This window comes from Hyperoodon ampullatus (genome assembly GCF_949752795.1).
Source record: "Hyperoodon ampullatus genome assembly, chromosome: 14".
Lineage (NCBI taxonomy): Eukaryota > Metazoa > Chordata > Mammalia > Artiodactyla > Ziphiidae > Hyperoodon > Hyperoodon ampullatus.
Genome location: NC_136927.1, coordinates 56032982 through 56047929, shown reverse-complemented (window position 1 = coordinate 56047929; position 14948 = coordinate 56032982). Strand labels below are relative to the sequence as shown.

At 40.1% G+C, this 14948-nt stretch overlaps 1 protein-coding gene across 1 annotated transcript in view; it reads right to left on the bottom strand.

Moving 5' to 3' along the window:
• Window positions 1-14948, bottom strand: part of SLC23A2 (solute carrier family 23 member 2) — a gene marked incomplete at both ends in the record, with an annotated part of 98055 nt that overhangs the window by 43276 nt on the left and 39831 nt on the right. The window contains 2 exons of the mRNA XM_079719721.1: window positions 1256-1413; window positions 3924-4040. Coding sequence (XP_079575847.1) covers window positions 1256-1413; window positions 3924-4040 — 275 coding nt within the window. The remainder of the gene's footprint in view (window positions 1-1255; window positions 1414-3923; window positions 4041-14948) is intronic.

Here is a 14948-nt window from a genome sequence, read left to right as displayed (position 1 = left end):
AACTGCCGTATCCCTCCTGAGGACATTGCTTATGCCGCCAACCAGGATGCCCTAACACTGTTCTTCCCATATTCTCCTGCTCCACCCCCTCTCAAGTAAAGGTCACCCTGAGGATTCTGACTCACTGGAATACAGACCATGATTCCCAAGCTGCCTTCTTTTCCCTCTGCCTTTGCTCCCATTTCCCTAGCAGGGAAGGCAGACTGTCTGTAATGGAGTGAGAGACAGAACTCGCACGTTTACTCTGCTGTCCTTCCCCTGAGGACAGTCCTGTCCCCACAGGCTCCACCCCTTGAGCAGCATCCTAGGGTAAAGGAAAAGGCTGCATGTGAAGAGGGTGGAAGAAGGGGACAGGAGGGGACAAAGCAAGCCTGCAGGAGGAGGTAAGACAGGACAGCTCTTTTCCTACCTATGCCAGCTCCATACCCATTTAAGCTGGGGACTGGGGATGCAAAGTGCAGTTCTGGCATCAAGGAAGGAAACACGAATCAGCAAGAAAAGACACAAACAAAAAAGGACAAAGTGGAATAAGAGCCACATTAGAAGAACATACACAAGGTGCATGTGTGGGAATTCAGAGAGAAGGGAGGCTTTGGGAAGTCAGGGATGCTTCACAGAGAGGAGAGGGGTAATCCAGGACTGGAAGGCTGCAGCGAAGCACAAGCACAGGATGGCAAGACAGCAGGGTGGGCTCGGGGAGGAACTCACCCCTGGGTGAGTGCAGGGAAGGGGACTGCAGGGCACAGGGACATGGCTGGAAGGGTGGTGGGACAGAGAACAAGGGAGAAGTCTACAGGGTGGGCACATCTGTTTTTTTAAACAGGGAGTAGGGCTGTAGCCTGGTAACACCCAGGAAGATGCAAACACTGAAAGACGGCACTGGAATGGCACACAGAGCAGGGCAGAGGAGAGTAGCCCTGGAGGCAGGGAAACCAACTAGGAACCTAGTAGAACAGTCTAGGCCTGAACTTCAGGAATGGGGGCAGGGAGGGGGTACTGGAGAGAAAACTTGCCCTGCCAGCTGGTGGGATGGAAGGAGCTGAGAGTGAGTCTGTTTCCAGCCTGCACAACTAGGTGGGAAGCGGTGCCACCCACCTAGAGAAGAAACACAGTAGCGTTAGGGGGAGGCAGGGCAAATGCCATAGGACACACCTCCCTATACTCCAGTCAGTCCTTCCAAGCAGCCCTAGGTGAATGGCAGTGCTTAATGCCTCATGGGTGCTTCAGCATCCCCAATTTAGTGCCCCAATCTCACCTGCATCCAAAAGTTGTCTGCAGCAAAGTTGTGATTCCCACGCAGAAGAAAATGGTCCCGATGAGCTGGCTGGTGGCCCACTGGTCATATCCCACACACATGGCATCGGCCAGTAGAAAGGGCACTGCGATGGTGCCGCTGAAGCACGTCAGGTAATGCTATGGGTGACAGGGAGACAGAGGGGAAAAGAATAAACCCTTCTTTGTATTTTTTCTGATTTTACCCTAACTTTGCCCACCCCCCTGTTGTTTTTAGAAAGTTACACACATGAAGAATTTGTTTTTTTAGGTACACACTCTTATCATATGCCAAATCATCTCTGTTTTTTGCATTTCTCCTTTCCATTACATTTTCTTGTCTTATCACTAACTTGTATTATTAATTATTACTTGCATGAATCCAGACCAGCACAAAGGAAGTACTCAATACAAACACTGGTAGTGTTTTATTTATATAATTCTTACTGGGAATATTTGCTTTTTTAAAATACTTTTCAGGGCTTCCCTGGTGGTGCAGTGGTTGAGAGTCTGCCTGCCGATGCAGGGGACACGGGTTCGTGCTCTGGTCCGGGAAGATCCCACGTGCCGTGGAGCGGCTAGGCTGCTGTGAGCCATGGCCGCTAAGCTTGCGCGTCCGGAGCCTGTGCTCCGCAATGGGAGAGGCCACAACAGTGAGAGGCCCGAGTACCGCAAAAAAACAAAAAACAAAAAACGAAACAAAATGCTTTTCAGCATCAATTGCTAAAACCATAGGTCTTTTTCCTCTAATCTGTTAACATGAACCGTGTGGCACTGAACCATTCTAGTTAGTCATGCTAGATTTTTCTTCTGGGATTTGATATGCCAATATTTTATGTAGAATTTTACATCTATGTTCGTGAGATAACTCGTCCATTTTTTTTTTTTAATTCTTTTAAGTCTGGGGATTAAAGTTACAAGCTTAAAGATTAAAGTTACAAGCTTCATTGCACAAGGCGTTTTCCATCTTATTCTATGGTCTGGCATTGTTTAACAGCAATCAGGGAAGGGCTAGGGTCACACAGTAGCTGTGGGAATCCTCCAGAAAGAGCCCATACCACTCTTCCTTTAGGGCCCCTCCCCCATTCCTTGTGGCCCTGGCAGGACATTCCAGTCCTCACTGCTCACTTCCCTTCCTCCCAGAGGCCTGCCTGTTCAGTTCCTACTTCTGTTCTGCAAACTTCCTACATTTCTTCCAAATAGTTCCCCATCTCTGCTCATGTTTGCCAAAATGTGCTGCCTGCAGCCCATAAAGCCCAACTGTGTAACACTAATAGGTGTCTGGTGAGGGGAAGAGAACATTCTCATTCAGGACTTCCCAGAGCTGCTCACAAGTTTAAGAGTGCTGTGCACTGTCAAGAAGGGCATGATGCACACAGGGTTTCCCAATCTTATCTGAACAGGGAAGACTACTTCTAGAAACATCTATAATATAAACATTTCAAAAAACGAGTTTCTTGAATCTGATTCCAGATACTCAGCCCTAGGGAAATTATTTGCCAGGACCAGTCAGCTCCTTTGGTTATGTCTTCTTTATTAGATGCCTTTCTGTCCAGGTTACCAAGTGCTTTGATATGTAAGGGAAGGGGCCTGGAAACTGGACCAAAGCATCAGCTCTCAGCAGGTACAGCTCACCTCCAAGTGAATAAACCTCTCTGGATAACGGGACTGATTTTCTCAGCATGAACTGATCATTCAAACTTAAAGAATGGAAAGTGAAAGCTCAAAACCAAGGCAAACACAGTCCAGGGGTATGTGTCTGGACAAAGAGCCTTCCATGTCATCCCCTTTCTCCTAAAGCCCCACTTCAATCGTAAGTGGGAAAAGGGAGTGGTGGTGGTGGGGGGGGGGAGTGGGTATCAAAGATTTAGGAGTCCTGCATCAGCTTGTGTCACCTCTTGCCCCATCCCCCCACCCCTCCCCTGGCAGCTTCCCTGCTGTGCTCCCACTGGATATTGCAGCAGACAAAGCAGACACCACCAAGGCGAAGTCTGCCTTCCTTTAAAAATAAGATTGAAGCCTCCACATTTATGCCCTGACCAACACAGCTCTTCCCAGTGTCACCCATATTTCATGGCAGAACTGACGGTGACTGTGGTTGGTTAACTAGGAATAAGAGATGAACACTAGCCCTTCTTTTCTCTATTCTTTTACCTTCTTTTTTTTTTTTGCGGTACACGGGCCTCTCCCGTTGCGGAGCACAAGCTCTGGATGCTCAGGCTCAGCGGCCATGGCTCACTGGCCCAGTCGCTCCGCGGCACATGGGATCTTCCCGGACCAGGGCACGAACCCGTGTCCCCTGCATCGGCAGGCGGACTCTCAACCACTGCGCCACCAGGGAAGCCCTCTTCTACCTTTATCTTCCCTCTATTCTCCCCTTTCCACACATCTATGATCTTTTTTCCTTACTTCCATGTCATTTCTCTTGCTTATTCCCTGAACATTTTCCTTCTTTCATTCCATGATTAACCTACTCCTCCTGTTTTCTTCCTTTCACTGTTATGAAGTTCATGTTAACAATTCCCATTCATCATTCTTAAAAGAGTAATTTAAAGTTGTCAATAAATAAAAAATAAAAATTGAATTTTAAATAATCCAGACAGACAATTCAAGCATCTGCTGGTGGTTATATTCCAAAGGAATCATCTTACCTGCAACCCCAGAAATATGCACAGGTACCATGGAGGAACATCTTCTATGGTGTAAATCATGTCCGATCTCTGGGGGTCAAGACTGCCCGTGCTATCCAAGGTCTCAGCAAGAGAGCTCTGTGAACGAGAGGGAGAAAACAAGTTGTTTAATGAAAGCAAGGACTAAAGTTAACTCAGCACAGGCTACTGTTGCTGAAAAACAACTTTATAAAGTGTCTGTTGCTCTCCTGTAAAATTAAGCCTTGGTCACCTCTGACACAGTGTCAAGCACACTCACTTGGTGGGACAATCTGCCCTCAGGATTTGGGGCTTCAGCATTCCTTCCATCAACTCACACCCAAGAGCACCCAACTTGCTCAGAGCTTCTCCCCAAGACTGGGCACCCACTGCATGGAGAGGGATGCTCCCAAGGTTGAGACCACAAAGTAATCCTTGGCATGAGCTGTCCTTGGGTGGTAACCCTAATGAAGCAATGTTACAAAACGCTAACCACTTTCCAACAGAGAGCACTAATCTGTCCCTCCTACCCCATTCCATCCCTGCAAGGAAAAAGACTTCTGTACCTAAACACCCTTCTTTTAAAAACACTGCTGCTCAGACATAATGGTGAGTGAAGAGAGCAAAGGTATACAGATATGATGATTCAAATTTTGTTTTAAAAAACAGACTAAAAATGTATTTATACTTTAGGGGACTTTTTTTCTTTTCTTTTCCCCTCACCATTACTAAAGATTTTTTAAAATGTTAAGCCTTGCATCCTTTATAAGCCAGAATCTTTACAAAGACCAGACACTTTAGGTTATAGTCTAGACATTTCCAGTCAGCTTCAGCTTCAGCATCACTTCTGAACTCATCCAGTATCTGAGCCAAACTGAAAACTCGGGGGTTCCCCCATATACCCTCAATACTGCTCTAGTTTCTAAAACCCTACAAACCATTTTTTGGAATCCAAGATGTGCATTTTCTTTAATAACATAAAGTGCCTAAGAGGAAATAAAATTAAAAGATGTGTCACAAAAAAGATAAAGATGATAACATTCTGATCCTTGGCCACACCTAGCCCAATTTGTACCCTCTGTCCAATGGATCTGATCCACAGAAAGATGCTGACTCCTTATGTTTATCACTCCATTTTTCATGCACAGGGATTTGGGGGCCAAATACTCTTGAACGAAAGAAGTGACACAATTCAGCCTTACCTTCTAAAGCCTAAAGGTAAATATCTGATGTAAATTGACATCTTATCTAATCCAAATGTGAATTGAATATGACCTTTCGGAAAGAACTTTTTCTTCCATTCAAACAATGGATACTGGCAGATCTGCATTACTAAATGGGTTTAAACATATTATATGTGTCGTTTAAAATCTGTTTGTAGCGGTGGTAGAGAAAGTACACATGGTGAAGAACTTGATATGTGGTGATGTGCAGTAAAGGATGAACTCAACAGGTCTGGGTTGCCCAAACCCTGCACATTTCAAAGAGAAGTTTGGCCCTTGCCTGCCACCTGGAAGATAACCTCTGTGCTCTTGGAATATCCTGTCTCTTAAGAGTGTATCTGTTTACCTGAATGAAGCCTTGAGCTGCCCTTCATAGATTATGCTAACAATGCAACTGATGATGGGGTCTTGGGCCACATGGTATCAGTTTGACTCCAGAGGGCCTGGCAACACTCCTTCAGTGTTGTCACACTTTGTTTCAGGGGAAATTAAGCACTGCTCACATGACTCCACTAGGAAGAGGAAAACCGAAAGCTTGCTCTGTGTCTCCTAGACCTTGCCCTACATATTTTTTTCCATTGATCTTAATCTGAACCCTTTCTCTCAAATAAGTTGTAACCAGGAGTGTAATAGCTTTTCTGAATTCTGAGTCCTCCTAGCAAATCACTGAACCTGATTTGGGACTCCCAAATCAGTCTTGGAAATCCCTAAACTAAGCTGACCATTTGCTGATATGATGCAACTATGGATACTGGACTCACTATAAAAAGGACAATTCAACACTATCATATTACCTACAGGTGAGGAATGTTACTGCTTTCAAAGTAACAAAAAGAAATGTCTGAAAACAGAGTATAGTAACACTACAATTACTAGATTAATACAATCTGTTACAATAATGTTATATGCATTATTATTCTAATGATTCCAAAATGACTAGTTTTAACTATAAAACAGATGAACAGAAATGAAAAGACTGCATCTGTCCTCTTTCAGGCCTCGAAGGCTAAGATTAAGATGTGTATACAAACATATACATATACTGTACACACACAATTTTTCTTAGTAATGAGGGTGGTTCTACAACTCAGAAATGGAACTAATGTAAAATGTCCACAAATGGTATTAAGAAAAAGTAGGGAATTGTGTGGTCAAGGGGATCAGTGAACCCTCCTGTCAGAAAAATGCTGCACCACCCTTCCCAGAGACAGAAGGAGTGTGTTTGGTCACTGTGGACCATGGTACCACATTCTGTTATCACTGCATGAACAATATGAACTCTCTTAAAACTGCAAAACAAAAAGCTCCAACAGCAAGGTTTCTTTAAAAGATGACTACATTAATAATTTGATGATGTCATCTTGAATAGGCTTTTCCATATTATTCTATGGTCTAAGATAATCTAAAGAAAAAGGAAATTACCTGTTCTTCAAAGATTAGTGAACTCAGAATTCAGTTATCTTGTTGGAGACTTCTTAAAAGATCGTTAATAACCTTTCCAATCTCTCCTATGGCTATTTATCTATTTATCTATTTAGCACTTTTAAGTCACTTGTAGTCTTTTTCTCTAGGAAATAATTTCCTCTACAGCAGGAGTCAGCAAACTCTTTCAATAAAGGGCTATGTAGTAAATATTTTAGGCCTTGTGGGCCATATGGTTCTGTCACAAATACTCAACTCTGCTATTATAGTGCAAAAGAACATTAGACAATATGTAAACAAATGAGTTATAGCTGTGTTCCAATAAAACTTTATTTACAGAAACAAGTGTTGGGCCAGATTTGGTTTGCAGGATGTAGCTTGCCAACCCTGCTATAGGGTTTCAAATTGATTATCATAAAGTTGTAGTTAATATTCTCTTATACGCATTTCTTATATTTCCTTTCACATTGCTAATATGCATTAGTGCTTTCTCACCTTCTACCTTAATCAGGTCCACCAAAGATCAATGTCACTGGTCTTTTCAATAATCAGTTTTTGAGTTCTAGTAAAACACTGAGAAAGAATAAATATGACACAAATCTACAAGGGCAAAGAAAACAGTAGAAAGAGAAATGAGAATAACATATTTTGGAATATGCAAAGCATTTGTATGAGCTGTGACCCATTTAGGAGAGGAAAGGAACCTAAAACATCGGTGCCTGGAGAGGGAAGGTATAAAGAAGCAAGTTAGTTGACCAACAGAAGCCCAGAAAGGTTCTATGCTTGGAGGCACAAGACAGAGTAGGGATGGAAAGAAGATGGGATTTAACTCTGCAAACCGACCAGACACCCTGTTGCCTACTGCTATCTTCATCCTACAAGACACAAAAATGTATTGTTTGAAGAATACAAATCAGAAACACCTCAGACTGAAGAATGCTATGTGGGGTTAAATGCAAGCATGAACAGCGGGATCCTCATCTGCTTCCAAATGCCAGAAGCCAGGTTATATACCCAGAGGAGGAGACTAGAGGATTTCTTTCTAGAGGAAATGATCAGCCTCAGAGACAAGACACTGCCATCTATAGACCCTACAGTGACAAGACAGCTTTCCCTATTCAGTGGAAAGGCCCACCAGTAGACAAACTTCATCTACACACAATGACCCAGTCATATTTTTTATTGCCTCACATTCCTCCAAAACTAAGAGCCAAATAAACAGAGGAAATAGGGTCCATGTAGTAGAAAGAAAACATATTGGGGGTGGGGGGGAAGAAACCTGTGTCTTCACAAAAATAAAAATATTTTGAACCTGGGAGGAGAACGTTGCCATTTTAAAAGCTTTAATCAGCAAATAAAAACAAACAAAAAAAAAAAAAAAAAAAAGGAAAAGAGATCTTAAAAACTAAAAACAAAATAGGAAAAAAAAATACAACAAAAGGGTTGAAAGTCAAATATATGTGCTCAAAATAACAAAAAGACAAATACGGGGACTTCCCCGGTGGTCCAGTGGCGAAGAATCTGCCTTCCAATGCAGGGAACATGGGTTCAAGTCCCACATGCAGCAGGGCAACCAAGCCCGCATACCACAACTACAGAGCCCATGCACTCTGGAGCCTGCACGCCACAATTACAGAGCCCATGCACTCTGGAGCCTGTGTACCACAACTAGAGAGAGAAAACCCACACACCACAACTGGAGAGAAGCCCGCACACTGCAACGAAGAGTCCATGTGCCACAACGAAAGATCCTACATGCCGCAACTAAGACCTGATGAGGCCAAAAATAAAATAAATAAATAAAAATAAATAAATATTTAGGGGAGGGGGAGGAAAAAAAGTCATGCCAGCATGACAGAAGCAACCAGCCTCGTGATGCCCCATCCCAAATCTTTGAGCATAATAAAAAGGTTGTTTAAAAAAAAAAAAGACAAGAAATAATAACAATTTTTATGGAAAAAAACAGAATATAGGAATCAAATAAATAAGAAAATTTCCAAGAACTAAAGGATATGCCTACAAATTAGAAAAATGCACTAAGTACTCAATAAATTAATGAAAAAGGATTCAGATATTTTGAAAACTCAATAAAACAACTGTATTAAAAAATTTAAGAACAAAGGGAAATAAAACGTGAGTTGAAAGAATCTGGACAGAAGGGGGAAAAATAGAAAAATGAAAGTGGTAGGAGCACAAGAGGGAAGAGACAACATGAAAAAAATGTAAGAGAAAAAAAGATTAGAGAGACGTGATAAAGAAGGCAGACAAAGGAGATCCAAAATATGCATAATTGGAGCCCCCAAATAAGGAAACCAAAAGAAGAGACTGGAACAAAAAATAAAGATATAATTCAAGACAACATTCCTGAAGTAACAGGAGCCTTGAAGCTGAATATTGAAAGTGCCAGGAAAAACTGATGTAGGTCAGCATCAAAACTTATGATATGATTATTATCATATGATAGTCATCAAAGTTACTGATTATCAAAGATAAATAAAGAATCCATAGGACAGGCAAAAAGATCAAGATACTGACTTAAAAAAAAAAAACCAGCCTGAGTTCTTCATAGCCACATTCAACATCAGAAAATGGGAAAACAGCAAACTATAAGATATGATTCAATTATTTTCTTAACTTTGTATTATAGAATTTTTCAAACATATACAAAGGTAGAAGGAATATGAAATGCCTGCCCTATATCTATCCCCACTCCAGCTTCAAGATTTATTAGCCCTGTGTTCTTGTTCAATCTACTCCCCATACCATTCCAACTTTACTGGGGTAAGGGGATGGATTATTTTAAACTGAATCCTCAAAATACATAAATTTGCCCATAAACACATATGTATGTCTCTTCAGCAGATAAAGACTTTTAAAACGAAGCAAAGGGCCTCCCTGGTGGCGCAGTGGTTGAGAGTCCGCCTGCCGATGCAGGGGATACGGGTTCGTGCCCCGGTCTGGGAGGATCCCATATGCCGCGGAGCGGCTGGGCCCGTGAGCCATGGCTGCTGAGCCTGCGCATCCGGAGCCTGTGCTCCGCAACGGGAGAGGCCACAACAGTGAGAGGCCCGCGTACCACAAAAAAAAAAAAAAAAAAAAAAAAACGAAGCAAAATACCATTACATACTAATCAAATTAACAATTTCTTCATATCACCTAATACCCAATGCTTTTAAAAATCTTTTCATATTGCATCAAAACTTTGTTACAGCTGATTTATTTGAGTCAGGATCCAAACAATGTCCCAAGGATTTTACATCCAGCCGAACTCTCCTTCAAGGCTAAATGCTATAGATAAATTCTCATCCAAAACTATTCCCATGATCCAGCTCCTCTCTTGTAAACTACTATTATAGTGTTACTTCTCTAACTTCAGTGAACATATCAAATCACATATGAATTGTATGAAAATGCAAATTCTGATTCAGTAGGTCTTGGTTGGGGCAGAGATTCTACATTTCTAACATGTAGGTAATGATGTCAACGATGTTGGTGCATGGACTACGCTTTGAATATCAAGGGCCTAGAGGATGAACTTGGGTCAACCCAGAAATTATTAGGGAAACCAGCAGAAGGGCTGTCTCAAATTAACTGTAGAAATAAAACTAAAAATAGGGATTAGATGTATAAAATGGATAACTAATAAGAACCTGCTGTACAAAAAATAAATAAAATAAAATTCAAAAATTCCAAAAAAAATAAATAAAACTAAAAATAGGGATTAGATTGCCAGAATATATAACTGTCACATGCACCAAAAAGATAGTCATTACAATTAACAAAATGTGAGAGTGAAAAGGAAAAAGACAAGCAGTAGAGTAAATTAATTGTCATCTAATATAGCTGGAAGTCAAAGGATGATACTTGAAGCTAACAAATCAATTATAATGATGGACAAAAGTAGTATTTCTGACCAAAATCAGATAGTAGAGGAGAGAAGGAGCAAAAGGAAGGAAGGAAAAACACTAATTTTGTTACTGTTCATGGTAGGAAACTAGAAGACCATGAAATAAAGGGTTAAGTATATTGTTCTATAATTATGATTACATAGGTGCCCACTAGAATAAAGTACAGAAGTTTTTAAATATCACAACTACACACAAATAAAACAAATAAAATAGATACTTGTCATTATCACTAAATGTAAATAGGCTAAACTCAACTATTGAAAGAACAAGATTTGAAGACCTTCTCAAAGCAAAACTCAATTCTATGCTGTATATAAGAGATACACCTAAGAATGAGCAAAGCTAAAGAAAAATGCAAATAAAGTCTTAATTATCTTCAAACAAGGTAGTATTCTAGCTAAAGAGCAATAACCAAGACAAATATGAGTATGTTTTAAATGATAAAAGGTACAATTCACCATAAACATGTTATAAATATCTATGTACAAATAAGAGAGTCGATAATTATAAAGCAAAATATCTCAGAAATAATATGAGAAATCTAAAAAATACCAATAATGGGAAATTAACCTCTCAATTTTTGGCAGACCAAATGGCAGGCAAAAGAAAAGATGTAATAACTAATAAAATATAACCTAAATATTTAACTCTCTTCAATTATCTAGAACACAAAAATTCACAAAAAATATTTGCAAAAATTCAACCATAAGGAACATTTCAATACATTCCAAAAAATAATACAAATAACATTTTCTGATCACAATACAATAAAACTGGAAATTAAAAAAACAGACAATCAAAAACCCTCCTCCAGGGACTTCCCTGGTGGTCCAGTGGTTAAGAATCGGCCTTGCAATGCAGGGGATGCCAGTTCGACCCTGGTGCAGGAACTAAGATCTCACATGCCACAGGGCAACTAAGCCCATATGCCGCAACTACTGAGCCCATGCGCTCTGGAGCCTGCACGTCACAACTAGAGAGAAGCCTGCGCACTGCCATGAGGAGCCTGCATGCCACAACAAAAGATCCCACATGCCGCAACTAAGACTCGACTCAGCCAAAAAAAAAAAAAAAGAAAGACCCTCCTCTAGCTGGAAATTTTTAGATGCCCCCTTAAAGGGCAAACGGGAAGAAATACGATCTAAAATAGCAAACTATTTAGAAAATAGAAAATTTATTAGAATTAAATATGAAAATCCACTGGATATAGCTAAAGCAGTGCTTAGTGGAAAATTCATAGTCTTTGCACTTAAAACAAAAAGACAAACTAAGCATATACCTCAAAAAATAATAGAAAATAACAGGAAAACCAATAAAGGAATAAAAAACGTATACATTAGAAAACAGAAAAGCATTTGCACTAAGTAAATCTAAAATTTAGTTCTTTTAAATTAAAAAAAAAGTCAACTAGCTAATCCAGGGAAATAAAAATGGAGCAATGTGGAAGGAGAAAGGACAAGCATAAAAAATCAGAAAAAAAGTGGAAATAATCACAGAAGGAATTAAAAAACATAAAAATCCATTTTGCTCAGTTCTATGTATATAACTTGAAAATTAGAATGAGTCAGATATTTAGAAAAAAATACTTTACCGAAACTGACTCCAGAATAAAATAAGTCCCAAACTGACTGATTCCTAAAGAAGAAATAGAAATTCTCAAAGGTATGTCAAAAAAGATACTAGACTCAGATGATTTTATAGGGAATGCTAACAAACTTTTAAATACACACACACTCAACATATTACATGTAATATTTATGTTTCATAAACAGACACAAATTCCCATGTTTTTTTAAGGAAAAGAACACTCCCCAAAATCTTTTTTTTTTTTTTTTTGCCAAGCCGTGTGGCATGTGGGATCTTAGTACCCTGACCAGGGATTGAACCCGCGCTCCCTGCAGTGGAAGTGCAAAGCGTTAACCACTGGACTGCCAGGGAAGTCCCTCCCCAAAATCTTTTGTGAAGCAAATATAATACCGATATCTAAACCTCCCAGGGCTTCCCTGGTGGCGCAATGGTTGAGAGTCTGCCTGCCGATGCAGGGGACACGGGTTCGTGCCCTGGTCCGGGGGGATCCCACATGCCGCGGAGCGGCTGGGCCTGTGAGCCAGGGCCGCTGAACCTGCGCGTCCGGAGCCTGTGCTCCGCAGTGGGAGAGGCCACAACAGTGAGAGGCCCGCGTACCGCAAAAAAAAAAAAAAAAAAAACCTCCCAAAGATGACACTACCCCCCCCAAAAAAACTTCAGATCAACCCCACTCATGAATATTAATGCTCAAATCCTAAAGAAATATTTATTAACAAAATCCAGCAACACATTAAAAAATAATAATATATTGTGATCATACACATCAAGAATGCATTGATGGTTCAACACTGACAGCCTCAGTTGTTGTTGAACTCTCTCTCAATAGATCATATTGAGAGATATTAGGAGGAAAATCAAATGATCATCTCTATAACACACAGAAAGCATCTGCTCAAAATTCAAAAGTTATACTTGATTTTGAAAGATTCAATAGATTAAGAATAAGGGGGCTTCCCTGGTGGCGCAGTGGTTGGGAGTCCGCCTGCCGATGCAGGGGACACGGGTTCGTGCCCCGGTGAGGGAGGATCCCACATGCCGCGGAGCGGCTGGGCCCGTGGGCCATGGCCGCTGAGCCTGCGTGTCCGGAGCCTGTGCTCCGCAGCGGGAGAGGCCACAGCGGTGAGAGGCCCGCGTACCGCAAAAAAAAAAAAAAAAAAAAAAAGAATAAGGATATTTCCTTCACATAGTGAAATGTATCTATTTAGGCCAAAACCACTACTATCATAATAGAGAAACTATAACCACTGAAGTCAAGGATGTCCACTATCACCCCCATTACTTTTACTGAAGGTACTAGCCAATGCTAGATACGTCTAGTAAAGAAAGTTCGTTTTCTTATTCTAGATAAGAAAGTAAAATTACAAGAATAAAAATTAGATAAGGCAAGGTAAACTTATCACTATTTGCAAATGACATGAATGTATACTTGGAAAATCTGAGTAATCAAATGAAAACAAGATATTCAGTAAAGTAATGGAATATAAAACCAATACACAGTCATCAACAGTTACAAGGTTTGTAGATATAATGGACAAACAAGTTTGATTACCAAAAGACATTAGAAAGATAAACTACCTATCAATAAACTTGCGAAATATGAAAGACATAAATGAAGAAAACTTCAAAACCCCTCCTAAAAGATACAAAAGAAGAACAGAACAAACAGAAAGACTTATCAGTCTTAAACATAAAGACTAAGCATCATATAGAGGCCAATTTTCTCTAAGCGAATTACTAAATCTATGCAATCCCAATAAAAACACCAATAGGTATTTTTGGGGTTGTTGGGGGATGATGAGGGTGATTAGACAAGCTGATTCTACAGCTCATAAATATGATTAGAAAAATTCTAAAAAAGAGCAACATGGAGAAACTAGCCCTAAAAGATATAAAACACCATTAGCCTACAATAAAAATATGGTACTGGTGCCTGAATAGACAGAACATCTAAACAGAATATAAAGCCCTGAAATAGGCCTAATTACATTGGGGATTTGGTATATGCCAAAAATATTTCATATCAGTTGAGGAAAAGATGAGATTATTCAATAAATGGGGTCGGGGTACTGGGTAGCCATCTGGGAAACAAAGCTGGAGCCACATCTTCAGAGTAATTCCAAATAGATCAAGTATTTATTAAACATAAATAACCATGAAAGTACTAGCAGAAAACAAGAAGAGAATTCTCTTCTAAATTTAAAATAAAAAAAGGCCTTTCTAACCATGGCTCAAAATCCAGAATCCATAAAAGATTGACTAATTTAACTACATAATTTTTTATCAGCTCTACATGGCAAAAATCATAAGCAAAATGGTGACATCTGTAACTCCTATCAAAAAGGGCAACGCTCTCCTAGAAATTAGTAAAAAGACCAAGAACCAACACTTAAAACTGCATAAAAGATATGAAAGAAAGTACACAGAAAAGGATATACAAGTGGCTCTTAAGCATGTGAAAAAGAGATGCAACCTGGACATATATACACTACCAAACGTAAGGTAGATAGCTAGTGGGAAGCAGCCGCATAGCACAGGGAGATCAGCTCGGTGCTTTGTGACCGCCTGGAGGGGTGGGATAGGGAGGATGGGAGGGAGGAAGACGCAAGAGGGAAGAGATATGGGAACAGATGTATATGTATAACTGATTCACTTTGTTATAAAGCAGAAACTAATAAAAAAATAAAATTAAATTAAAAAATTAAAAAAAGAGATGCAACCTCACTAATGAAAAATACAAGATAAAATTATACTATGGCAACCAAATTGAGAGACATACTACAAAGTAAATTGGCCCATACTATTCAGAAATGTCAAGGTAATGAAAGACAAACAACACTATGGAACTGTTCCAGATCAAAGGAGACTAAATATACACATTAATGGGACTT